The sequence below is a fragment of the Meriones unguiculatus genome, chromosome 11, assembly GCF_030254825.1.
Source record: "Meriones unguiculatus strain TT.TT164.6M chromosome 11, Bangor_MerUng_6.1, whole genome shotgun sequence".
Classification (NCBI taxonomy): Eukaryota; Metazoa; Chordata; class Mammalia; order Rodentia; family Muridae; genus Meriones; species Meriones unguiculatus.
The window spans coordinates 94,795,963-94,820,702 of record NC_083359.1 but is presented as its reverse complement, the minus strand read 5'-3'; the positions used below and the strand labels follow the sequence as shown (position 1 = coordinate 94,820,702).

The 24,740-nt window shown below is 41.3% G+C and overlaps 1 protein-coding gene across 3 annotated transcripts in view; it reads left to right on the top strand.

The window, feature by feature from the left end:
- Nucleotides 1-23,530, top strand: part of Grem2 (gremlin 2, DAN family BMP antagonist) — a 90,094-nt gene extending 66,564 nt beyond the window's left edge. For all 3 annotated transcript variants that reach the window (XM_021652056.2, XM_060364728.1, XM_060364726.1), the window contains exon 2: nucleotides 20,049-23,530. In XM_021652056.2, coding sequence (XP_021507731.1) covers nucleotides 20,050-20,556 — 507 coding nt within the window. In that variant the 5' untranslated portion in view covers nucleotide 20,049 and the 3' untranslated portion in view covers nucleotides 20,557-23,530. The remainder of the gene's footprint in view (nucleotides 1-20,048) is intronic.
- Nucleotides 23,531-24,740: the final 1,210 nt, after the last annotated feature.

The window sequence follows — 24,740 nt, the reverse complement described above, 5'->3', positions numbered from 1 at the left end:
AAAGAAGAAACCCATAGCCACATCTCAAATAAAAGAGAAGCTACTTATTCTGCCCACATAGTAATGGAAAGCAAAAGTACAATAGCAATGGAAATCAAAAGAACTGTGAAACACCATCCTTCACCTATGAGATTGGCAAAAGTCCAAGTGTTGCTACCTATCAAAGTGACAAACACACACACCCTTTGACCCAGCCACTTCTCTTGTAGACATTTTTATTAAAGGTGAAACTGTATGAATTGAAATGATCTGTGTGTATGATTTTTCATTACAACCCTACATGTGACTACAAATTTAAAAAGATGTGAAAGGCTGTCAGTTACTGAATAAATAGGTCCTCACACTAAACATAGTGAAAGATCACTGGTCAGCTCTCAGTGCCAGAAAAAAATGCTCCTTGGGTGCTAGTACGGAGTTTTCTTTTAATATATGGTTCAGTGTCTTTCTCAAGGGAGGAGTTTTGGTGTCACATCTTAGCCGTGACACAGTATAATAGTGCACAGAAGCCAAAGATACTGCTGAACAGTCTAGAATAAGTAGAGAAATCTCATCTTCATCATAGAGTTATCCAATCCTAAAAATATCACTAGTGCCTCGAGGTGAGATGTGTTTTCTAGAATGGTGGTAGAAATGGATTATATGACAGCTATACTATTGGGCTTAAACGTCAGGAGAGGGTAGAAATCTTTCAGTGTTTGCCACTTCGTAGTTGTTTTATATCATTAATGCATGAATCGCCTCCTCGAAAGTACACTATTTCCTCTTCTTCTGCTCTTCCCTTTCCTTCCTTCCATCCGTCCTCTTCATCATCGTCGTCTTCTTCTTCTCCTCCCCTATGTCTTCACTCCTTCTCTGAGCCATTGAGCTTTTTTCTAAAGCCTTTCAAAGGTTGCGAAGAAAAGTCTTTGATTTGACATTGTAGCTTTGTTCTTTGATCCTGGCTCTTGCTCCCTTGAAAATCACAAGGACATCTATACTGATAGCTCTGCCATCGATGAAGTGTTCTCTCTCAGAAATAATCACCAAGTGAGTGAAGACAGTAGGTCACACAATTGTATTGCATTTTGTCGGATCAAATGGGCTTTGGTGGAAGTAAATATCAAAAAAAATTACACTAAAAGTTGAAAATGTCTAAGTCAATGTTTTCTCCTGGGTGAAGACAAACATTACATAAAAGGCACTGATAGCATGAAGGTTCCTTTAGATTGGAAGTGACAACAGTGACTTTCTGCAAAGACCTCTAAAGATTTCTCTACAATTATTTCATAAATGCACTGTAAGTTATCGTGACTGGCTCCTTTTTAGTGTCCTCCCAAGAAAACAGCCAGAAGACAGTAAAAATTTATTTACCATCAACCTTATGGTCTCTCTCTCTCTCTCTAATTGCCAATGAGCCAAATCTGTTTTCCCAAGATAAAGCTGCCTATCTGGCCCTTCATGTTAAAGAACTAAATTTACTTGAGTCAAGATAGGACCTAGCCTGGAGAATTGCACAAGGCAATGGCAGGGCGAGAAACCCTGTTCCAGATTTACTTTAATTTTCTCTATCTTGTTCTCTTTATTTCAGCATTTCTGTTCAATTTTCAATTCTTTTTTATTTGTTGTTATTTTTGACACAAATTCTTTAATGAAGTTTATGGTTATTCTTTTAAAATTCTGTATCTTTGTGTTCACTTAAGTGATTCTGATAGAACTAGTGGGTTTGTGGGGAACTCACTATCTTGGCTTTTTATATTATTATTATTATTTTTGTACCGTGATCTGGGCATGTGAACATTCTGTCTTCATTTTGGGTCTGATATAAGAGTCTAATCTGCCTCAGTCTGGGCTGTTGTAGGAGCATCATGGCAGAGGCACGGCTGAAGTAAGAGACGACATGATAGGCTTTGCTCCAAGGAGGCTTACCAAGAAAAAACACTGTACAAGCTGCACAGACATTGTCAAAACACATCAAATGTAAAATATACAAAAACACAAGTAATCAGCAGTGGATCTTAAGGATCATTCACCCTAAGAGTAGAAAGAACTGGTCACTTTCAACCCAACAGAAGACGCCTCAGAGCTGCACTGCTCAGCAAATAGATGATATTCCAGAAAATGTCACTGAGACCTGATATTTCATTACCCTTTGGGATACTTGTTGCATTTTTTAATTTCATATTAAAAACTGTATAAAACTGAGAAAGCAGGGGATCGAGGGAGCATACTGACATCTTAGTGTGTGGACAATCGACACACCCACAAAGGACAAAGACTTTGTAATTTAGAGCAGCAAAGGAGAGATATGACCAGAAGATCAAAGTGGACAGATTGGGTCAAAAGCAAAATTTTCCTCAGGCGCTGCAGCCTTGAGAGCTCATTTTGGTAGCGTAACTTATTCTATCACTTTGAATATCCAGATATTCAAAGGATAGGATAGGAAACCAGATTGTGGGTGCTTGGTTAAACTTGCACCCTCCCCAACCAAAGGACTTCTTTTGCTCAGTAAAATAATCCTGTATCCTCTTTCTCCATGCCCTGGGAAGGGGGAAGAGGAAAGGAGGGTGGGACTTGGGGGAGTTGAGGGAGGGGACTTCAATCAGGATATATAATGAATAAATTTTGAAGAAAAAAAATTAAAGAAAAATTTTAAAAAATAATCAATAAACATTTTTAAAGAAAAAAATAAAATATTATTTAAAATGAGTAATGGAAAAAGGGGAACAACAAACTTAATATAACATATACCATTAAAAAGTTACACATATTAAAGTCATGCTTTTTAGAACTTGATGGGAGAAAGAATGCATGTAGACAGGTGTGTTAATGCCTGCTCCTCAGAGCAACATATCTGTAAGCTGCTTGCCCCATATCCCCAGTGTCCCAACATCTCATTCAGCTGTAACAATTCTGTGGACACAGAGTTAAGGGCAAGGCCATTATTGGCCTCACTGTATCTTCCCTTTAGATAATTGTGTTGAAAATAGAATGGAGAAGATGCTGAGGGGCCTATCCCAACTCTAGAACACAACTTCTTCAGCTAAGGACTTAGAAAGCCAACAAGAGCCAGTTTTCAAGCATTTCCTGTGCAAGAATGAGGATCACTTGCACTAGAGTGAAATGTCAGGGGCTGAAGCTTATACCTATAATTCAAGCCTCGAGGAAGTGGGGGCAGGAGACCATCTGGGCCTCACTACCCAAATAACTCTACCATTTTGTTGAGGTCTGGGTTCACTGAGAGTTCGTGTTTCACTAGAGAACTGTGGGTGAAACAGTGGGAGTAGGGTGATTAAGGAAGTCACCTAATATTGTTTTCCCTTAAAATGTTATACTATATAGTCTCTTAAGTCTTACATGTAGTACTTAAAATGAGGCCATTGGAAAGGTATACTGTTCAACTATAAAAAAGGTAACAGAAAGTAACTGATAAATCTAGAAAAGGTAAGAAATTTTTGTCAGAGGAAATCTTAGTTTGAATGCTATCTCTAAATACATCTGGAAAATGAGAATTAGTTCGTCTGACAACTACTTTTTGAGAAACTCCTCATTCTGGATTGTGTGTGTGTGTATGTGCTTGTGTATATGCATGTGTGTGTATTGGGTATAGGTATGTGTGTTATTTCACTCCCAGTGACACACTTCTTCCAACAAGGCTGCATTTCCTAATCCTTATAATCCTTTCAAATAGTGCCATTTCCTGATGACTAACCATTAAAATATATGAACCTATGGGGGGGTTCCATTATTCATATCACTACAGTGTGTGCATGAGCATATGTGTATGTGCTTGTGTGTGTATATGCGTAGTGTGTGTGTGTGTGTGTGTGTGTGTGTGTGTGTGTGCTCCTTATAACAATGATATTCACATGTCCTACACCTTTCCTCAGTTTGGAGAACAGGAAATCTTGGTTCAGAGACTTAAAATCTAATCGAGTTTTCATTCACAATAAGTGTTGGTATAAACAGAGATCAACCCAAGGAAGTTGAAGCCTCAAGCTCTACACAACCACCAGCTTTTGATTTATTTTGTGTGGATGGATCATACTGTACCATTGATACTACTACAACAAAAGTGAGCTATCACACATTAGCCTCAGAATGGAAGCTAATTAATTTATGATGCCTTTTTGAACTATACTTTTCTAATACTAAAACCTTACTACTTTATCACAATTAAGGGACACTATAAACCAGAAGATAGCTTCTGCTTTTGGTGCTCAAATCTCAACAAGAGATCACAATTCAAGAATCAGCAGATTAGATGGAGTTACTCTAGAGAGATAAGGTATAGGATGTTATATTAGTAACGTCCCTATGAGTGAAGTTTTCCCAGGCAGCCCCAGATATAGCCTATGGTTTCCTCACAAAGGTTCCTGTGATAACATCTTTATTAAAAAGTATGATAAAGTTCCCAAGAAAGGTAAGCAAGCATAGGCAGCAACAACGATGCCCTCAACATACATCTAAGATCACCTTTGGATCAAGCCCAGTGGGCTTCCCTCATAAAAACTGTTAATGTGTCAAATTTCTGCTCAAATTCAAGTTTGCAGTTTTGATCTGGGAATACTTTGCAGTTGCCAAACAACTGAAATTTATCAATCAGGAGATATCTCAGATGGTATAAGGTGATTGCCACTCAAGCGTGATGCCATGAGCTTGGGTTCCCCATCATTCACATAACAAGCCAGGTTTGGTGATGCCTGTCATCCTGGGTGCACATCCCAGCGAAAGCAGTGATCTCCAGGCCTATTGGGAGAACTTGGCTCAAACATATGGTAGAAAGGGATTGAGAAAGTCACCAGACTATGACCTGTGGCCTTCACACTTGAGCATGTGCACGTGTGCATGTGTACACACACACACACACACACACACACACACACACACACACACACACACACCACTCACAGTAGAATAGGAGTTGGAGTTGGAGAGAACCCAGTGACAATGAATAAAAAGCAAACTTCTTAGAAAACACAGAAGCACAGAAGCACAGAAGAGGGGAGACTGCATGGGAGGTCTCCCCAGAGGGAGCGATCTTTCTCTTTAGACGGAAGATCCATGATTTCAATGACTGAGATCTAGAAACCTTTAGGAGGCAAAGGAGTCATCACCTAGTAATTTAGCATCAACTCTGTGGTTCACTGGTGGCTCTTTTCATGTTCAAGAGGGGAGATTGTTCAAACAATATAGTTGGTTTGAAAGGTTTCCAGGGCCAATGCAAACACCAAGTGGGCTGCCCAAAAAACCACACATTGTTTCCTTTAGACAAAAGATAATGATGCTCTAATGAGTTTTACCCTTTATTGCCCTCTCTGGAACACAGCCTCAGGAAGAAAACCCACAAAACCAAATTGTTAGTCCCAACATTTACAATATTTTGCAATGACCCCAATCCCTTCTACTTTAAATGCTGGTACTTGTGTTAAGACTTTGTGCTGTTTAACTCATATGTCCCAACCTCATGGAGTCTTAAAAGTGCCCTCCCAGAGAGAGAAAGGAAATGAGCAAATGAGAGGAAATACTAAGAGGGCTGCTTATAGAACTTTCAAGGCAATCAAAGTGTTTCTGAGATATTAGGGAACTGAAGGGAATGGTGGGTGACAAGCCAATACTATTCTGAGCTATCTATCTAGAAGTGAAAAGGAACTGGGCTAATATTGTCTACTTGATTGTTGTCCAGTGCCTTCAACAGGGCCTGGTACATAGAAAGTTCATGGTAAGTGTCTCCTGAAGGTGAAAATACTGAATCAGAAGCTTCTGATACAGATGAGATTCCAGCCAATAATTTCACCAGTGGCTTTTGATGGGATAGCAAGAGAAAGGAATAGCAAAATTCTATAAGTAAGCTGAGCCACTAATGTGGGTTTTTCATGAAATTTCATACAAAAATCATTCCTACGATATCTCTTTATGTACAGTGATTAAAATGAACAGAAGGCCAGATTGCTAGATTAGTTAAAAAAATAATCACAAGTTTGGGGCATCTTAATGAATTGCAGTTAGCAAGGAGCTTTAGAAATTTCATCTAATTACTAACATTGTTATAAGTCAAGTTCTTTCCTAAAAGCTTTGTCACAGATGATTGTGTAATGATTTGTAAGGCTTGCTCAAACACAGAGTGCTAGGCCTCACGTCTCCCATCTCTACAGTCTCTGATTCTGCATGTTTATGGGATGTTGGGGATGGTAAGAAGGCTAGCTACAAAACATGCATTTCTAATTACCATAATTTAAGAAACTCTGATCAAGATTAAAAAGTAATTGTGAAATTCAGGGAAAGGGCTCCAGTATTAGGAAAACAGATGAAAATTTCAGTCACAACTTACAGAGCTATTATAATAGCCTGTGACTAAGTTATCTACTCAAATTACTGCTTTTTTTAAAAATACATTTTTTTAATTTACATAACAGGAAAGCATTCTGTTTGATGCCAACATATCTAAAATTAGCTTGGAAAATATTTATGATAAAGCCAGGGCAGTGTGATTACCTAAAATTAATTACACAGTGTTCATAGCAGCGTTAGCAGTATATGTAAAAGTTAGCACCAACCAATTTAGAACAATTACTTTAAACATGTGTTGATAGATAGAATATATATTATATATTATTATATTACATATAGATAATATATGTTATATATTTCTGAATAACTGTTCATATTTACTTATGTTTGAACTTGAGGTCTTGTTACCAAAATAAAATGATGGGGGAAAGGCTAAGTTTTCAAGCAATGAAGCAAGTGAACTTGAATCACATACAGTAACACTTCCACTCAAAACCCTTCACATTCACATCTTCTCAGAGATACAGTTTAGTACTCTGAAGCAGTCCTTGTACTTCCACAAATGAAATTTTAGCACTCACATCATTTTATGGTACTTGTTTGAAATTCTCACAGTTTGTTCATTCTTCTACTAATTATTTTAATTGAAATGAAGTTCATATAACATAACATTAGCCACTTTGCCCCATTACATGCTATTGCGTACTGCAACTGCTTGGGAGGCTGAGGCCCTGAGCCATGGAATTCAAGACAGCTTGAGCAACATAGAAGATCCATCTCTAAAAAATACATATGGTATAGAGAAGCCACTGAACTTCAAGTGTTCCCCTTACTAGGGAACCCACTTGGAGACTGAGTCTATAGGCTATATTTGAGCCGGGTCCTCCCCATGCACAGTCCTTTGTTAGGGTATCATACTCTTCAGGGCCCCCAGGGCTCAGTTTTTGTTGTTATTGTTGTTTTTAGCTCTGTTGGTCTCTTTTTGGAGTTCCCGTCTTCTCCAGGTCTTTCTATTTCCTCATTTTTTCATAAAATTCCATGTACTCTGCCCAAACTTTGGCTGAGTCTCTGTCTTTGCTTTGATATCTCTATCAGTAGAGTCTTTCAGAGGCCATCTGTGGTAGGCTCCTGTCCTGTTCCCTGTGTTCTCCTGCTTCTGATGTATATATAGCATTTGCCCTTCTGAATGAGGATTAGTATCTTCCCTAGGATCTTCCTTGTTGTTAAGCTTCTGTAAGAGTACAGATATTCATATGTTTATCCTATATTATATGTCTAATAATCACTTATGAGTGGTTCTTGGGTTCTAACTCCACGTTGCCAGTACTTCTATAGCCATCATGAAAGGGATCATCTCTCTCACATCTCTGCACCATCATTCACTAAAAAAAAACAAAAAGAAAGAAAAAAATGCTTTGAACACAGGCATCCTTCTTGAAGAGCTGTTAGATCTCATTTTCCATTAATGGTACCCCTTCTTGCTCTGAATGCCTACTCTTTTGTTTCTGATCTTTATTAATGAAGACATAATTGATGAAGTTTACCCTTGCCAGTGGACCAGAGCCCAGATAATTACAGTTTAGATAAATAATCTTGACTGCGATTTAGAGTAGAAATGCATATTAAAAATGCCAGTTCTCAGGTTCTAACTCAGATCATGGGTATCAACATTCCTCCCAGTGTATGCATCCAGGATCTGCATCTCTAGTAAGTTCTCTGGTTCATAGCAACATTTAAAGAACGGAAGAGTCTTTATTGAATTGTATTGCATACCAATAACAAATATTGTGCAATTTGCTCTTGAGAAAGACGTGCCAGTATTACTTGGAAACAATATGTTAGAAAATATTTGATAAGCTTGGCTTAAGGTAGAAGTGGTTCTGTTTGATGTTAACAAGAAACATTCTCTGCAAATACTTCAAAAGTTCAGTGGAAGTCCATTTTGTTTACATTATTTATAATTATGCTGATCTAAGCAAAGATCTAAACAGAGTTATAAAATGCAGAATGGACACCAAACATCACAAGCACATGTGCATTCAGTAAATATTTGCTGCATGAATGGTACACTTAAATTTGCTTTATTTCCCAAGTAAAAAGCAAAAGAATGATGCCTTTATCCTCCCAGACTTTCCCCTTCTCAAATATCACTTATAGTCTGAATGTTTGAATACTAGCAAATGAAACATCTGTAATTTGTCAAAAATATTGATCTCCATTCATTTGTTCAATAACTATTCATTGACCATCTTTTATGTGGTGAGACATGTACTAAGTTACAGGGATATGGTAGACATGGTCTCTACTCTGATGGAGCTTTTCTACCAGAGAGAAGCAGTGAGTCAGATATGCTAGGAGAAGGTAGATCACTGGGGAGACCTAAGAAAAAGTAGAGTGAACATCAATCAAGGCCATGAACCAGCTTGGTATTTGATTCATTTTGTCCATGGCTTCAAGGTAACTCAGTCTACAATTTCCATTATGTTACAGAGCCTATAAAATGAAAATAAAAAGAAGACTGTGTAGGTGTTTATGTGCATAAGCATGTGCATGTTCTTGTGTGTGAACATATATGTTGTGCAGCTGTGGGTGCATGTGAAAGGAAGAAGTCAACTTTGGGTGTCATTTCTCAGCCCTCCTCTTTGATTTTTTGAGATAAGAGCCTCTTATTGGAGCTCACCAAGTAAGCTGATTCTATGGCGAGAAAGCCCTGGGAATCTGCCCATCTCTGCCTTCCCAGTGCAAATGTTTTTACAAAAACATGTGCCACCGTGCCAAGCTTTTAACATGGGTGCTGGTAAGGAGGGCTCATGCCTTCCTGCTTGTGCAGCTAATTCATCTTCCTAGAGATGAAAAATTAATAGTTTAATATGTCCAGAAATGGTAACTATATAGAGACAGGAAGTGGAAAACTGATTGCCTGGGACTGGAGGTGAAGTGCTGAAATGAGTCAAGAGTATGATATATGAACTATATATAACTCAATAACACTACTGGGTGAAAGAAGGTTGGGAGTGTATCTAAGTGATAGAATGTAGCATGTACATGGCTCTGGGTTTAATCCTTAGCATCAAACAAATAAACAAACAAAAAAAAACCCTTTAACCTTCTTAATGGTCTACTTAGTTTCTTAAATGTCTGAAAGAGTGTTACAATCTTGCTCCCACTCACATTTGCCTTCCCTGGAACCCATCCATCATCCTGGACCCAAACCCATCCATCCAGCAGAGACTTATCTTTCATTAATTAGATTTGTTCTTTAACAATTTCATGCATGCATGCAATGCATTCTAAATTACTCTCAGCCCATCTTTCATCTCCCTCCCATCCTGTCACACCCCATACTTCCCTAGACACCTCTTTTCCATTCATGTCTCTGATTTGCTTTAGGACCTACTGGATTTAACCAGGTTCGTCTGTGTAATCATGGGTTTGGAACTGTCCATTGGAGCTTCCTGGGCTTACCAGGGAGGGAAGCCTTTTCAGATGCTGTCTCACCTAACTTCTGACAGCCTTTGTTCTTCCTGCTTTTGCAAGGTCACCTTGCTGGATGTCCTTTCTGCACTGCACTGAAAGCCTATTTGTTCCAGAGTTCTAACCACGTCCTCATCCCAGTTCTCATCTGCATTACAGTCAAGTCTTCTTTCCACCCCCACACAGTCAGAAAGAACTACAGCTCTGCTTTGTGCAATCAATTTCTGCTGGCATTTTCTTTCCCACTGCATAGAGACATTTAATTGAATAAGGTCAACTGATCCACTGACTGATGCAAATAATCTACATTTTCTCCTCTCCCTTATTCTTGGATCTATTAAAACACAACTTTCTTAAAAAAAATTCTCTCTCCATAGACTCTTGGCTAGGGCCAGTAGTTTTGATTTCATGGCTCTTTTCAAAAACATAACTACATATTCTCTTATTTTCAAGATTGCTATAACTTTTTTCTTCCTCTAGGATGCTAACAATTCTCTTCATGTGTAATCTCTTCTGTGTAATCATGGGTTTGGAACTGTCCATTGGAGCTTCCTGGAGGTGCACAGAGCATGCCTGTTGAACAAGTGGATCAGTTAATGCATACATCTTTAACAAAAGTGCCACCTATTGAGGGTGTGTAAGTGGAGAGTGATTTTTCTCTTGGTATTCATTTTTAATATGTTTTCAACACTTTTTTTTTCTTCAGTTTTTCCATAGTTCCATCTCCATTGGCATGTTTCAGCCTCCTGGTTGTCTCTGATTATGTTTGTTTTCTTTGGTCCAGAGCCTTGGATTTGCCCTCCAATTTGTCTGAGTTCAGCATCAGTTGTCAATAGCAGCTGACTTGAAGGAGGCACAGTGCCTGAGAAGCAACACCAACCAAACCAGACTTCTTGTTTCAATTAGATTACTTAATACAGGGCTTTCCAGTCTCTTCAGACCGATTAGCCAACTAAGTATTTTGAAAAACTGTCAGGAAAGAGAGGTTGCAGAGCCTGAGAGACACGAGTGAATGAATCAGAGAGGAATGGAGCTTGAGCGCATTTCCTAACATTTATATGTGGATATAAAATTTTTATGAACCAAAGAAATGGAGGGTGACTTATTGTTCTTGCCCAGCATTATTACTGCACTATTCATATTTATGCAATGTAATAATAGATCTCTGCATGCCCTATTGCATGACTCTCCAACATCATTATTTCTAAATATAACCTTTGGCTCTTTAGCAGACATCTAAAATTTTCAGTGTGTCATTTAAAGAATATCTCAAATTGAGTGTTTCAGACTAACATCCTCCCTCATGGTATCTCTAGAGAGCTCTAAATACTATAGATATCTCATGTATATTACTACGTTTTTAAAAGTGCATATAAAATATTCTTTTAAAGAAAATTTTACATAATCTTTTTTTTCTCCTTAAATACCTATTTCCCTCTAGCTTTTCTAGAAGGTTTTATACTTGTAAGTTTTTTTTTATTCTGTCATTCTTTTCTGTGAAAGAAAGTAAGCATATGTTTTACATTTTATTCCATGGCCATAAAGCTTAAAATATTAAAAATTTCCTGAGGATTAATCATTTTAGTGAATAACAAACATTATTTGCTCAAATATTATAAATGTGCTAGGAACTTAGTAACTAGTTATGAAACATGGACTTATACATTCCAGTGCCCTACCTTTGTAAAGAGGTACCTCAAGTAAAGAGGTGTTTTTGTTATGTATGCTTTGTGAATGTATGCTGCTTATTTCTAGAAAGTATGAGAACAAACATGATGGAAGCCATCTCGTTCTGTTGTTACGGTGATAGAAGAGAATGCCAAAAGAGGCAGGAAACAGAACCTGTTTGTTTCAAAATAAGTTCCTTTCCTATCCAGCCTTTTAGGAGGGGAGCAAGAAACGGAGCCTGTGGGTTTGTGTACTGATTGCAGTTTAAGGTTTAATCCCCTTGAGCATATACCACCTTGATCACCTGTAGAGACTAATCATGATGCCTGTTTAAAGATGGGATATCAAACAGAGTTGCTGTAATGGTTAGAGGAGAGGTTGCAAAGAACATGAGGTAAGTGGTCCGAAGAGGAATGGACAGCGGTCTGAAATGGAAGGGGAAAGGGAGAGCAGTGAAACAATGACTACTGATCATAGGCGATGACTTTCAGGGACATTCAGAAGTGCGTGTTTCTGGATTTGATAGTTAGATATGTACTAACTTATCTGCCAAAGACCATGTAACAAGTACCATTTTTACTGAAAACTTGGCCCAGCTTCAACCTCCTGTATGTAGTTTTTAAAATAGTTTTAAAAAGCTGCATCTGCTGGGGTGTGGTAGCACATGGCTGCAATCTTTGCCGTTGGTAGACGGAGGCAAGAGGATCAGGAGCATAAGGCCAACCTGAATAGCATAGCAGTATCTGAGGCCAGACGGAGCTGTTTGAGACCCTGACTCCAAAACCCAGTAAACAAACTGCATTTGTAAAACTAGAGGTAAATTCCATTCACTCATCCAGCCGTTCATCACCCATAAATAAATATTCCAAAGCATTCTCTATACCCATCATAAATGGCTTTGGAAACAAAGATTAAATACCCTTGTTTTCCAGTTATGTACGTTCAAAGAGGAGAGAGAATGTGCATGCAGTAATCACAGTATGTTGTGTCTGTTGGCTGTAACTAAGCAATTATAAAAAAAATGGGAAACACAGGAAACAAAGATAATTTAGAAATTATGGACGATTTCACAATGAAAACAATATTCAAATAACACCCAGGGACTAACAGTGACCCTAGGAATACATCATGCATATAATAAATAAATAAATAGTAGAAATAGCTTTACAGATGCTTAGAAGCTGCAAGCATACTTATATAAGGTTGAACATGTAGTTTTGTGGGTTTCACATAAAAAGAAGAAGATGAAAAGATGCCATGGGATGAGACATGAAAGGGACAAAGATGCTTGAAGGCCTTTGCAAGCTGCCAAAGAGGTTGATTTCATGATGGGAAACTTTCAACAGGTGAAATTTAAAGGAACAATTTAGTCAGTTTCTGGTTATAAATTTCAAGTATGGGAGCTCACTCTGAGGCTGGGGCACAGGGAGGTCAGTGAGGTGACTATTATCAGGGTCAGAAGACAAGGACCTGGTTCTAAGAGATATCTACAACTGAGACTTGGAAAAGTGTTGTCGATGGATTAATTATGTGAGAAGATAACCTCAAATTTCCAGTAAACCAATGTAATTTAAAAATTGAAGCTTGCACTCGAGAGACAGAGGCAGGAGTATCTCTGATTTGAAGGGCAGCAGTAACCAAACCTGTTTAGATTCATGGGTCTATCTATACAAACAGGAATCTGTCCCCCTGTTGTATTCTATACTGCAGAAGTCTGATACTCTCACATGCATACCTGCCAGGAGGATTCTTCAGCCTCGGACATTGTTCTGGTTTCATTCTGTTTCTGTGACAAGTAACTTTTCCAAAGCAATGAAAGGGAGGAAAGACTTTATTGGATAATTATTTGGAGACCACAGTCTATTAAAAGGAAGCGGGAGCCCTCAAGCAATATTTTGAAACACCGAAAGAGCGATGCCTTCTGGCTTGGTCTATGGTATTTTCAGTCTTATGCCCAACTATCTTCCTTATAACAGCCCAGGACCATGTGCTTAGGGAATGTTACCTCCATAGGCACATGGGCCCTCTTAAACCAATTAACAGTCAAGAGAATGGCTCACAGACATGCCCACAGGCCAAAGATTGCTCAGTTAAGACTGTGCTTTCAAGTGATTCCATGCTGGGTCAAGTTGACAGTTAATGCCATTACAATAGGTATCAAATCCTTGTATCACCACCATCCCCCCCAAAAAATTTGCATTACTAATTTCTCCTGGCAGTCCTGTTTCATCTAGGAAAAAATATCCCAGAGGTGTACCACTGCCCGTGTCAAAACCAATTAACGGAAAGATGGGGCTAGCCTAATGGCTCAGACCAACCAACTTTCCACAACATTGTACATGGAGGGTTCATTATGAACTTAGAATTCATAAATTCTGAAGTTGTGAATTAGCCATCTCGGCATTTTGGTTGAAAAAGAAGCTTAGTTGTTCACTGAGATAGGAATGGTCAGAAGAGCAGCAGATGCATGGGGAATGATTGAAGAGTCAGAGGACATATGAAAACTAGGATTCTAGGGGACACAGGAAATGCTTGGCAGGCAATTAGGTATAGTATCTGAGAGTCAGGAGCAGAGAGCTAATGGTTGATATCATAAGCATGGATAGAGAAAAAGATGAGATTGTGAATAAATGAGTCCTTGTGGATGAACTTCAGCCTGTTGGATAAAGCAGGAAAAGAATGAAAGAAATCAAGGAAAACATACAGAAATAGAAAACATATAGAAAGAGAAAGTAGGTGCATGCATATTCTCATGATGTCAGGAGAAAGTAAATGGGGGGCTTCTATGTTGTCAAACATTACTATGAGCTGCTGTCCCTCCTAAAAACTGATATAAAGCAAGCAAAGCCAAGCAGCTGGAAGTAAGTGTGAGTAAGAATGTTTTTGTTCTGCTCAAAGCATTTCAGACAAGCCTCTCTAATTTTTATGGATACACATATAGGATAATCTATACTATGTGCCCAGGAAAAGGCAGTCTGGGAAGACACTACCTTCCTGGCAGGGTGTTGAGCGCACTGGGGTATGCAGCCACTGTGCTGAGGCCAGACTTTCCAGCATCAACCCAAACTCCTGACCTAAAGAAAAAGCAACAGGAACTGCCTGGTGGCTGAGAGAACAATACACTGGTTACAAAACCCTTCGTGGACTACACTACTCTTACTTTCAAATAAAACTCACTTCTTGGGTAGTATTTGATGCCAGATCCATTATCCTTCTAGTGGGAAAGTGGTCAGGAGGATGATAACTAACACCATTTTATAGAGGGAAATCTGAGGAATCCAGCAATGAACCATGTTAGGTCGTGTATGGGAAGCTCAAGGCCCCCGGGGTCTATTACTATCCATCCCATTTGGGTGCATTGGTTCTAAACAGAAAGCACTCCTGCCTGTATATGTCACAGCTGCCACAGAGCTTTCTCGCCCATTTTCTTACGGAATATAACAGTCTGGTTCCATATCGGCTCTGGGTCACATTGCCTATCCTGAATATATCCAAGCACTTTGCTCAGAGATTAAGAACACTGATACCTTTGAAATCAATAAATCAAAGTACATAACCATACATCATTTTTTTTCCTTTTGTTAAAAACTTCTTGAAAAGCATGCTATATTTTTTTTTTTTTCAGATGAAATGGAATTTTTTCCTGGGATGAAATGATGGTCACTTTGGCCCAGAAAGTGTCAGTTGAAAAAGTAAATTAATCCATTTGGACTTCAGACTCCTGAATCATGTGGGGAGGCCTTGATATTTCTGCTTTGAAATTGCTAGCCACTTCCAAGCCTTTTCCTGACAGTTCAGAGATTTATAGTTAGGACTTCTGAGTTTGCCTCTCTCAATATTTCAACTTCTCTGCCTTCAGATGAACTGCAGTCTCTCCTTTGTAGTCAGAGGACAACTGTGTTTGAACTTGGTGTGACCTTCTAATCAGAGACATGAAAATTCATCATAAGATGTACTTTCACATTTTTTCCTAGATGGGCAAAAGCAATGTGTGGTAACACCAAGTGTTGGCAAGTATGTGCGGCAGTTGTCAGAGGACAACTGTGTTTGAACTTGGTGTGACCTTCTAATCAGAGACATGAAAATTCATCATAAGATGTACTTTCACATTTTTTCCTAGATGGGCAAAAGCAATGTGTGGTAACACCAAGTGTTGGCAAGTATGTGCGGCAGCAGGGACCCACGACTTACCCTGCCGAAAGAATGCTGTCCTCAGCACTTGGAAAACAACCCCTGAAACATAGTCCAGCTCAAGCTAAGCGCAGGCTGTGACCCAACCTTTACACTTTTCTGTGTCTCCTGTAAAAACAAAACAAAACAAAACAACAACAGCAGAACAAAACTGCAACTGGCAGGCATAAATACATAGACACTAAAGTTGTTCGATGTAGCGCTATCAGCTACAGAGGAGAAGCAGAAGTGTCCCTGTAGTCTCTCAGTAAGATGAATAATAGTCAGCAGAGGGATGATCAGATGTCTGCGAGTGCTCACGGGTGTAAAAACCTCAAGCACGAATTTCTGAAATGGAAAGTAGAGGGTGATGTTATTTATGTAAAGAATTATCGCACACGCTCAAGCAAAACTCATGAATGAAACATAAGCAGCGAATTGTATGTGATGCAGACCAAGCGTAGAATGCTGGTAGCCTGAGTGAGGACATTCAGAGGGAGCCAAGAGAGGGTCCCGTAATGTTCCCTCTCTCTACATTCACATTATGTTTTTCAATATTGAGACTGTAAAACACAGAAGAGAAATGTCAATGCTGTTTACAACTCACGTAGGAATTGCTGTATTTTCTATCCCCCTCTGTTTGAAACTTTGAATAGTTAGAAATTTTGAAAACAGGAAACAACTAAGTTGCATGGCTGCTCTTTGATCGGGGACTTCCTAAGCTCTGTGAGAGGCCACATCTAAATGTAAATAGTTTTTGACTTTGTGGGCACCATGGTCACCGCCTGCACTACTCATTCTGTCCTTACAGCACAAAAGCAGCCAGTCAAAAGGTAAATGAGCGGGTGTGGCCATGTTTCAGCCCAAGCTTATATACAAAACAGAACCTCAGGTTTGGTTTGGCTCTGTGGGCCCCAGTTTGCCCCAGTTTACAGTTGTGTGTGGGGGGGGGGGATAAGTGGTTTCAGCAACAAGCTACCCCAAGCTAAGGATGATCTGGGAAGCCAAGGACATCCACACATGTCTCTAGGGAGTTAGACAAGGAGCTAAACAATTCCTTCTCGGTTTAGGACTCAAAATGACAGATGAAGTACCTTTGTTTGTTGAGGCTGTGGCTGTAGAGTACCCATAAGCAACAATCCCTGCTGATTAACATGGCTGCGGGTTTGAGTTTGGGTTTGCATTGTTTTGCTTGGTTAGAGCCTGCCTTGTTGAACAGAGAAGTTTCTCTCAAATGATTTCCATCATCCTTCCCTGGTGTTCTGGAATTCTTAGGGTACAGAAAATGTCCTGTGGCCATTCTATCCTCTGCTCCTTACCCTTACTTATGCCTTACCCTGCTGTTTAAAACCCAACAAGGTCACCCTGAGAGTGAGGTCCTGAGCTTCACTTCATCCTTGTCCTTTGCTTGTGTGTGTAAGTGTAATGACTCAGCACTGCTGCACGTTTTCTAGAAATTAGAAGCTTCCCGTCATAGAGCCTGTCTTCCGTCTTGACCCTTCAATGAAGAGCTGATAGAAGGGACTTCTTATTTGGCTGCCTAGGTGGTAGGCTGCTCTGGCTTCAAAGGTTGGGTCCAAGGGCGTTCACTTGGGGGAAATACTTCCACTACCAGCTCTCTCTTTATACCATCAACTTTGGCCAACCTAGTCTGCTTAGGCCATCAGCATTTATAGTCCTGGCACACTTTGCAAATTGACAACATTGTCAGGCCAGGAGGATGGTTAATAAAACCAACAGGAGTTATTTATGAGTTTCTTCTGATACAAGCCAAACACAAGATGTGAGAGTAAAATGAAGTATCCTCGTGCTGTCATTACTGGCAGTCGTAGCAGCATTCCTGAGAGGTGGTTATACGCCAGCTACTTCTCTGACTAGCAAAGACATTTGGGACAGCATTGAAATGCTAACCTCAGGACCTGGTCAGACTCCTGACGTGTATGTGTGTGTGTGTGTGTGTGTGTGTGTGTGTGTGTGTAATGGATGATAAACTGAACAGAGATGTGTGCCTTCTCTCCTCCGGTGACCCTTACAGGAGGAAGGGCCAGCAGAGTTGGTGTCAGTGGCAGCAGCTGGCTCAACTTCCCCTAAAGTAAGAAGGACACCTCCCCAATAGTCATTGTAGCAAGACAGGTAAACAACTGGTTTATCTGTCCCGGTGCTGAGATGCCAGGTTCTTGGCCAGTTTCTTATTGCCACACGTGAAGGAGAAATGAGATGTGTGTATGAGAGAGCTGGGATGGGGAGGCTATCCAGACTTGGCCCCAGTAGAATAAATTTCATCAGTATCTTTCCCTTTCCTAAAAACTGGAAGTTTGCTTCACTTCCTCGGTTCCTGGGAGACAGCACTTTCATGGACCGATGCCAGACGTTTGCATGCCATTTAAAAGTGCTCAAAGAATGCCTGTTACTAACGACCACATCGAATGCTGTTCACACGAAGCATTTCTGCTCCAGATCAATCTGAGCATGTTTTAGCTCCCTTCTCCCTGACAACAGAGAGAAGCTGCTGAAGGGGAAACATGCCATTTGAGCTGACCAAGAGTTCGCGATAAACTGTTGTTGGGGCTAGGCGCTGAGGCCTAAGCTGACCATAAATCTCTCCTGGCTGAGACTCGAAGACTTTTGGTTTTGTTTACTTAGAATGTTAATAATCTTGGAAATTATTAAAATAGAACCAAAAGACTCTCCTTTTAAGAGGCTGTTGAGATCACAAATCACTCCACAGATCCAATAAGCTAAAGGAGTCCAAGTATCAACTCTTGCCATGGGTCTGCTGGAAGTGTGGCCATTTTCACATGACACTTCATATGTGGAACCAAGGAAGCGTGAGAAAAGCCCTTAAAAGAAACTTGGACTTAAAAATTAATAATTGTGGTGGACAAATGTTTTTATAGTAACGGGAGAAAGCAAATCCTTTCTCAGTTCTCTAATGTTTCTTCCATTGGTCAATGTTGTCCAAGTTCTCTAATATTAGCCTGTGTTTATGATAGCATTATCACCAGGACAAATTATTATTATTATTTTTATTTTTCTTCCCTACCTTATTTTTGAGAATGGATCTCACTGATTGGCTAGACTGGCTAGCCAGTTATCCCTGGATCCTCTTCTCCCTGCCTTCCAGCCTGCAATCAGAGGTATGTGCCTCCATGCCAGGCTTTTCTTTACATGGTTGCTGGAGATCCAAACACAGGTCTTTGTGCCTTCACAGGAAGCATCTTACCCTCTGAGCCATCTTCTTTGCCCATCCTTTTCAGATTTTAAGGGACTAATCTACCCTAGACTTAAGATTACCTGGATTATTTCCTGTTCCTTCTCCAAGCACAATTGGTACATTTTCCTCACACCTTCCCATCCCCTGTGACCACTGTTTTCACTGCTAGTCACTTGTCCTTTACTGAAACAAAACACCTAAGATAACCGAAAAAGATGAGAGGTTTGTTTTTGCTCACAGTTTTGAAGGTTTCAGTCCATATGTGGCTGGGTCCATGGAGAAGGTCAGATGAAATGAGGGTGAGAGGCAGAGAAAGCTGCTCGTTTCATTGCAGCCCAGAAATAAAAGAGAGAAGAAGGGATGTTTATCCCTTGGTCTCTTTCAAGGGCCCACCCACAAAGGCTTCCTACCAGGTTCTCCCTCGTACGGTGTCCCCCTCATGCAAACTCTGAAGGACTCCCATGGAATCTGGAGGCTGTCTGACAGCACCACTCTAACAGGAATATACTGCTGTTAACAAAACCTCCGATGATAGTAACGCTGGGGTCCGTTCTCCAGTCATATTTGATGACAGAAGGAATCATCTTTAGAATGATGTACAAAGCCTGGACTCATAACAGTGACGCACACTCTGATCTACAACAGGCATTTTTGCATGACTTTTAAAGGAAGAGCTAGCCATGTTCATGGAAGCCTAGGTATGTTCCTATTGCTGCTACTGTACCTTGGCTTTGAGCCACACCAACACTAGTGCCTTTATTTATTTATTTTCTGAAATCGTTGAACGTAGTGCTATACCAAATGATCTTTTTCTTGTTGTGACAAAATGCCCCAATAAGCTATCTCTTCAGGGAGGGAGGTCTTATTTTGGCTCACAGTGTAAAAAGGGGTACAGCCTGCCTCTTCAGGGCAGGTGCTATGGCAGCACCCCAGGTGGGCTCTCCAGCCTCAGGGAAGGAAAGAGGAGACAGCAATGGCACCAGCTCTGCTCCTCAGTGACTCATTTCCATCACTGAGGCCTCACCGGATGGGACCTAAGTGTTCAAACAGCATGAGCTATAGGGGCCACTTCTGGTTCAGACCACAGCACCGGCCTTCCAATAGTGCTAACAATGTACTTGCTATAGGATACTCTGTAGCGCAGTCTCGCCTGCCTCTGTTGTACTGTTTAATGTTTGGGTATTCAGCCCTAAACACTAAGAGGAAACGCTGGACGTTCACACGGTAACCCCGACCAACTCTTTTCTCGTTGCAGGATGTTGTGGAAGCTGTCTCTGACCTTGCTCCTGGTGGCTGTGCTTGTAAAGGTAGCCGAAGCCCGGAAGAACCGGCCTGCGGGCGCCATCCCCTCACCTTACAAGGATGGCAGCAGCAACAACTCAGAGAGATGGCATCACCAGATCAAAGAGGTGCTGGCCTCCAGCCAGGAGGCGCTCGTGGTCACCGAGCGCAAGTACCTCAAGAGTGACTGGTGCAAGACGCAGCCGCTGCGGCAGACGGTGAGTGAGGAGGGATGCCGCAGCCGCACTATCCTCAACCGCTTCTGCTACGGCCAGTGCAACTCCTTCTACATCCCGCGGCACGTGAAGAAGGAGGAGGACTCCTTCCAGTCCTGTGCCTTCTGCAAACCCCAGCGCGTCACCTCCGTCATTGTGGAGCTCGAATGTCCTGGTCTCGACCCCCCTTTCCGAATCAAGAAAATCCAGAAGGTGAAGCACTGCCGGTGCATGTCCGTGAACCTGAATGACTCCGACAAGCAGTGAACTCACCCGGGCAGGATGCTGCTCAGCCCTGAGCACCCTCGCCCCCCCGGGTCGCACCACCGTCACTTCTGTCGAGCTCACTCACACTCTGCCCGGTGTCCCTGTCAGCACCAAATGCGTCTCTTAGGGCCAACAGTGTCCTCGTCACAAATGTGGACCGCAGGTGGAGCTTTGTCGACGCGTCCGAGATCCATCCCAGGCCACACTTGTGTCTCCAAATGCAGGCTGTGGTCCAGACACAGAAGATGCAGGAAAACTCTACTCCCAGCAACTAAACAGGACTTTTCAGGCAATGCACTGTCGATCCGGGATTGACATTTCCAGCACGTGGAAAGCCAGCCTTTCCCTGGCCACGTCCTACACTCCAGCTCGACCCTTCCCTGGTGAAGGATGCATTACTCTTCTGTCGCAAACTTCTGTTGGCCACCAGACCGCTGTGGTGTGGGCATTCGTTCTTCTGATGGGGAGCTGCCCTGCTCTGCCGCTGCTGTGATGCCGATGTGGGCAGTATCCGTAAAGGAGATGCTCACCCGTGAGGGGTCTCCGAACGAGCCTGATCCCACCGGGACAACGCGAGCTAAGGGGATCAGGAAACGGACTTTTCCTGGGGACTTTGATGAGCAGGCCAGATCCTCCACACCTCTAGACACCACCAACTCTTCTTTCTTGCTCCTCGTAGCCCCCATCGGTGGACTCACGATGAACTCTGGTGCGCATACTATTCCCACTGCCATCTGTTACCCACACACAAGGTCTCTTTATTAACGTCAGTTTTATAATTGAACTATCATGTAAAAAGCGGTAAAAGTATTATCAACCTATTCATATAGCAAGTCACGTGTTTGGACTCCGGCTATGCAGCACCATTCTGAATAGGCTAGAGCAGGGAGTGGTCTGTGTAAAAGGTATTATATGAAGAAATATTGCCAGGTCAGCAATTCACTGCCGTACACCTTATATTTCCCCCCACACACTGAGCATGGAAGAGGGACACATCATGATTTTACTTGTAATATGACATCACAGAAGACACTAAAGCATGGCGGCATAGTGTAGAAATCAGACTGGGACAGGTGGTCTACAGAGGAGTCACTGAGAAGCCGCATAGCTTGACAGGCACATGTGACATGGGACCTGGTACTGTTTTCATGGCCATCACAGTAAGCAAAAAAAATTTTTTTTTCTGTTACGAGATATGTAAGAATATACGGATATTGAGACATTTTGTGGCACAGGCAGAAATACTACCCAAATACAGAGGGTAGTAATGTAGTTGAACTGTCACTCAGAGGATAGATTCCTTCACAAAGAATAGATCCCTAAAAATGCCAAGAAACATTTCAATCGCCTGTTGACTTTCCTGATGAGTTGTTGAAGTCTCTGTCATATGGTCTTTTGACGTGAGGACATTAAAATAATTTATTTTCCTCCAAAAAGTATGCTCAAGTTCAATCTCTTTGTGCAATTGTCCTGTAGAGGCCTCCCTCCCTGTGAATGACAAGTTCCGAGTCTGACAAATGTGAATGAGAAGACATTGGTGGAAATCAGAATGTGCTAAAATCCTTTGGATGGTAATTTCAGAGGGCATGCTCTTGCGCTAAAGTGGGTTTTCTAGTATGTGAGGGAGACCACTCATAAGCTGCTTAGAGACTCAGGCTTCTGGACGCTTGGCAATCATGCTAGCTTTCTAACCTGCCACCTGGAGGAGGAGACTTGGGATGAGCTGGGGTGGGTGTGCCACTGACTCTTTTGCCTGAGTTGCAATGCAAGGTTTCTAGTTCAGTTATTTCTGCCACACAATAAACCCTGAGGATAGACTGTGTGGCTTTGGAGAGGATATTAGCTTCAGAAATGGGAGTGAACAGCCTGAAATCAGGAGAAAGAAACAAAGAGAAGTGGAGAACTCTAGAGGGCTGGACTCCCCAAGGATGGAGGTAAAAAGTGAAGAGGGTGGTGGCCGAGGTCAGAGCTGCAATTTTCAGTTTTAGCAGGAAATCCCAAGCTAGAGCCAGAGCAGAACCTACAGCAGAAAAGCTGTGAAGGAGAGGAGATGGGTGTCCTTGATGGAGGGTGATGACGTAATAACCAGAGTGGAGAGGAGAAGAGTCTCACACCCAGCTGCACAAACAAGCCTTGTCAATAGTACCCACACAAGTAGAGGAGGAGTTAAGCTAGGAAGCCACAAAACATATATGGGAGCACTCTTTTTTGATCCCAATTGTGGGTATACCCGTGAAAGAAATATGGTGTGCTGTGGTCTGGGGCTACTTCTTGGATTATTGTATGTATAAAGTTTACCTTCAAATGGCTCAAATTGTATTTAAATTTTGTCTTGTTTATAAATGAAGAAAGCTATAAGTATAATGTAATTATTTTATAGGTATACTATTAAGTTATAGAACAAATAAAGATACTCTAGGATTATATGTGACCCTGGTGTCATGTGCCATAAAAGCCGAATTCTGTAAAGGATCTTGGTGCACTCAGTGCATTAATCCAACCTCTGGGAGTTCACCCCTGGCCCATGTCACAGACTGTCCTTGGGGGCTTGAGATTTTCTAAGAGAATCAGAAACAGCATGGAACAAGCAGAATTGATGGAGATGGCTCTTAGTCCCAGTCTATAGGAGCTTCATGCCTTTTCCAAGACACCCACCAGCTGAACACAGGATGTACTCACAGTGTTCTTGGACTAAGAACTATTGAGTGAGGAAGCTTTGAGAGACAGATGCAAAGAGAAGTCCACTGTAAGTCTCACCTTCTCTCTTGTAGCCAGTACACCACACTCGTGTCTTACAGAAGCCAGAAATTGTTTGAAGCTTTTGTTTAATTTTATGTTTACTTTCCACAGGTTTCAACATTTCTCAATTTAAACACATCTCAGTTTCACAGTGTTGTCATTTCCCTGCAAACTGAATTATCTGCCATTTAAAAAACGCAATGATCAATAAAAAATAAAAACCTTAATAAAATTACACATGTGTGATTCACTCTATAGACTTCTGATGATTTACATTCAATATGACAACAATTCGCCTGAGTTTCTTTTTTTTTTTTTTCGTGTCATGGCAGGTTTTATCTTTTAAATTTTATTTTATTAATTACACTTTATTCACTTTGTAGCCTCCCACAAACCCCTCCCTCCTCCCCTCCCGATCACACCCTCCCATCCCCTTCTTCACGCATGCCTCTCCCCAAGTCCACTGATAGGGGAGGTCCTCCTCTCCTTCCTTCTGATCTTAGTCTATCAGATCACATCAGGAGTGGCTGCATTGTCATCTTCTGTGGCCTGGTAAGGCTGCTCCCTCCTCAGGGGGAGATTATCAAAGAGCAGGCCAATCAGATTATGTCAGAGGCAGTCCCTCTTCCCATCACTATGTAACCCACTTGGACACTAAACTTCCATGGGCTACATCTGTGCAGGGGTTCTGGGTTATCTCCATGTCTGGTACTTGGTTGGAGTATGAGTCTCTGGGAAGACCCCTGTGTTCAAATTTTCTGGTTCTGTTGCTCTCCTTGTGGGGTTCTGTCCTCTCCAGAGCTTACTATTTCCACTTCTTGTATAAGATTCCATGTACTCTGCCCAACAGTTGGCACATGCTGGAGAGGTTGTGGAGAAAGGGAACCCTCCTCCTCTGCTGGTGGGAATGTAAACTTGTACAACCACTCTGGAAATCAGTCTGGCGCTTTCTCAGACAACTAGGAATAGCTCTTCCTCAAGATCCAGCCATACCACTCTTAGGCATATATCCAAAAGAGGCTCAAGTACACAATAAGAGCATTTGCTCAACCATGTTTGTAGCAGCTTTATTTGTAATAGCCAGAAGCTAGAAACAGCCAGATGCCCTTCAACTTAAGAATGGATGCAGAAATTGTGGTACATCTACACAATGGAGTATTACTCTGCAATGAAAAATAAGGAAATCATGAAATTTGTAGGTAAATGGTGGGACCTGGAAAGGATCATCCTGAGTGAGCTGTCAAAGAAGCAGAAAGACACACATGGTATATACTCACTCATATAGACATATAACATAGGATAAACCTACTAAAATCTGTACATCTAAAGAAACTAATCAAGAGAGAGGACCTTGACTAAAATGCTCAATCCCAATCTGGAAAGGCAAAGAGGATGGACATCAGAAGAAGAAGAAAACAGGAAACAACCTAGGAACCTGCCACAGA